The sequence below is a fragment of the Ailuropoda melanoleuca genome, chromosome 8, assembly GCF_002007445.2.
Source record: "Ailuropoda melanoleuca isolate Jingjing chromosome 8, ASM200744v2, whole genome shotgun sequence".
In the NCBI taxonomy this organism is placed as follows: Eukaryota; Metazoa; Chordata; class Mammalia; order Carnivora; family Ursidae; genus Ailuropoda; species Ailuropoda melanoleuca.
Window position 1 is genome coordinate 125,043,270 of NC_048225.1, and position 2,052 is coordinate 125,045,321.

The window sequence follows — 2,052 nt, forward strand, 5'->3', positions numbered from 1 at the left end:
AGACGGGAGAAGCGGCACAGCACTGACAACCACACAGACCATACCAGGGCGGGACCGGCCTTTAGAATTCCTCAGGTCTAACCTTGTCCTCACTGTACAAAGAAAGACACCAAGGCCCAGAGAGGGGACGCATTTCCCTAAGGTCACAGAGTGAACGAATGGTATCTCTGTCCTGTGGCTGGGAGAGGGGCTTGTCTTGTCTGTTTCAGCTCCAGGGTGGGGGAGGGGGAAGCGACTCCCCTGGAGAGTGGGGTGGGCCTATATGTGTGTCTGTGTGCACGCGTGCGACTCCCCCCCCCCCCGCGTGCATACTCCTTCCCTCCCTCCGGCCCCACAGGCAGGGGCCTAGGCTGAGGTGGCTCTCAGATCCCAGGCCCCTGGGCCGGGCTCCAGTCCCTGGTGCTCCCTCAGTTTCAGGTCTGAACAGCGGAGACCTGCTCCTGAAGGACGTCTCCCGCGAGGATGACGGGCTCTATCAGTGCACGGTGGCCAACCACGTGGGCTACAGTGTGTGTGTGGTGGAGGTGAAGGTCTCAGGTGGGTGAAGTGGGGGCCCTGGGACCCGGAGGGCGGGGCTGTGTTTGGAGCCCACGGGCTCTGCCTGCGCATGGCCATCCGTGTGTAAGGCTCTCCCTGGGGGCGGCCGGGAAGCCCCTGAGAGAAACACGCGCTTGAGGGGTAACTTCCTCACTGGGTGTCCCAGGGCCCTGAGCCCCTCGGGGATCCCTGCTCTCCTTCCCGCAGAGGACCTGCGCTGACACCTGCCGGGGAGCCGGCGCCTGACTCTTGCCTTCTCTCCGCAGACTCCCGGCGCGTGGGCATGATCATAGGCGCAGTGCTGGGCTCCCTGCTCATGCTGGGCTGTCTGCTGGTGGGCATCTGGGGGCTCGTCTGCTGCTGCTGCGGGGGCCCCGGGGCCGGCGGCGCCCGCGGTGCCTTCGGCTACGGCAACGGCGGCGGGGTCGGCGGAGGGGCCTGCAGCGACTTGGCTAGTGAGATCAGGTAAAACCTGATGCATGCTGCATGCTGCCGAGCGGCAGGGGACCGGCGCCCTGCCCCTCCTCACCCCTGCCTGCCACCGGGCCGGCCGGGACCCCCACCCCCACCCTGCCCGCCATCGCCAGGAGTGCTGGGACCGCAGCATGTCGACCTGCCACTCGTCGTGGCTCCTCTCTCCCCCTCCCGCGCCGGTCTTCACCTCTACCCCCCTGCCCTCCGTTTCCCCCGTCTGTGCACCTGTCTGTCCACCTTGTCTAGACTGTAAGCTCCCGGAGGGCAGGGTCTGTATTTTTGCGTGTTTCCCGTTTCGCGTCGGTGACAATTCTCGACATGCTTATTTAAGAAGAGTCAATAGTAAGAATAGTGCTAATAACTTATATTAGAAACCAACTAGAAATAAAGCTAGACCAAGACTAGTCGTGCTAATGGCTGCAGTGCCCTGGAGACGGAGGAGGAGATGGAGCAAGAGGCTGAGGGGCAGAGGCGAGGAGCCGAGAAAGCGAGAGGGCCAGGTAGGCGTTAGCTACGGAGAGAAGGACAGAGAAGGCAGCTCCTCCTGGGTCCGCGCGCCTCCCTCCCCGAGAAGACGGGCGGCCGTGCGCACGTCAGACGGGGACGGAAGGCGCCCGCCGGGGGCCGTCGGACACGTGCGGACAGGCCCTGTCTGCGGCGTGGGGACGGTGGCCCCGGGGGCCGCGGCGGGTCGCCGGCCAGGAGGAGGCAGAGGAGTGCAGGTGGAAGCCGAGGGAGAGGCGAGGCGCAGGCGGAGGGAGGCGCGGGGCCGAGACGCTGCCGGCGCCCCCGCTCCCGCCAGGCCGTGCCCACGCCGCGCCCGGAGGAGCCCGCTCACCCGCCCGCCTGTTGTTTCCACAGAGAGGACGCCGAGGCGCCCGGGTGCAAGGCCAGCGGGCGCGGCCGCAGCGTCACCCACCTGCTGGGGTACCCGACGCAGACCGTCAGCCGCTCCCTGCGCCGCAAGTACGCGCCCCCGCCCTGCGGCGGCCCTGAGGACGTGGCCCTGGCGCCCTGCGCCGCCGCCGCCGCCTGCGAAGC

General features: G+C 67.3%; 1 protein-coding gene across 1 annotated transcript in view; it reads left to right on the forward strand.

The window, feature by feature from the left end:
- Positions 1 to 2,052, forward strand: part of VSIG8 (V-set and immunoglobulin domain containing 8) — an 8,022-nt gene that overhangs the window by 5,355 nt on the left and 615 nt on the right. Inside the window, exons 5-7 of the mRNA XM_034667674.1 lie at positions 412 to 537; positions 804 to 1,002; positions 1,873 to 2,050. Coding sequence (XP_034523565.1) covers positions 412 to 537; positions 804 to 1,002; positions 1,873 to 2,050 — 503 coding nt within the window. The remainder of the gene's footprint in view (positions 1 to 411; positions 538 to 803; positions 1,003 to 1,872; positions 2,051 to 2,052) is intronic.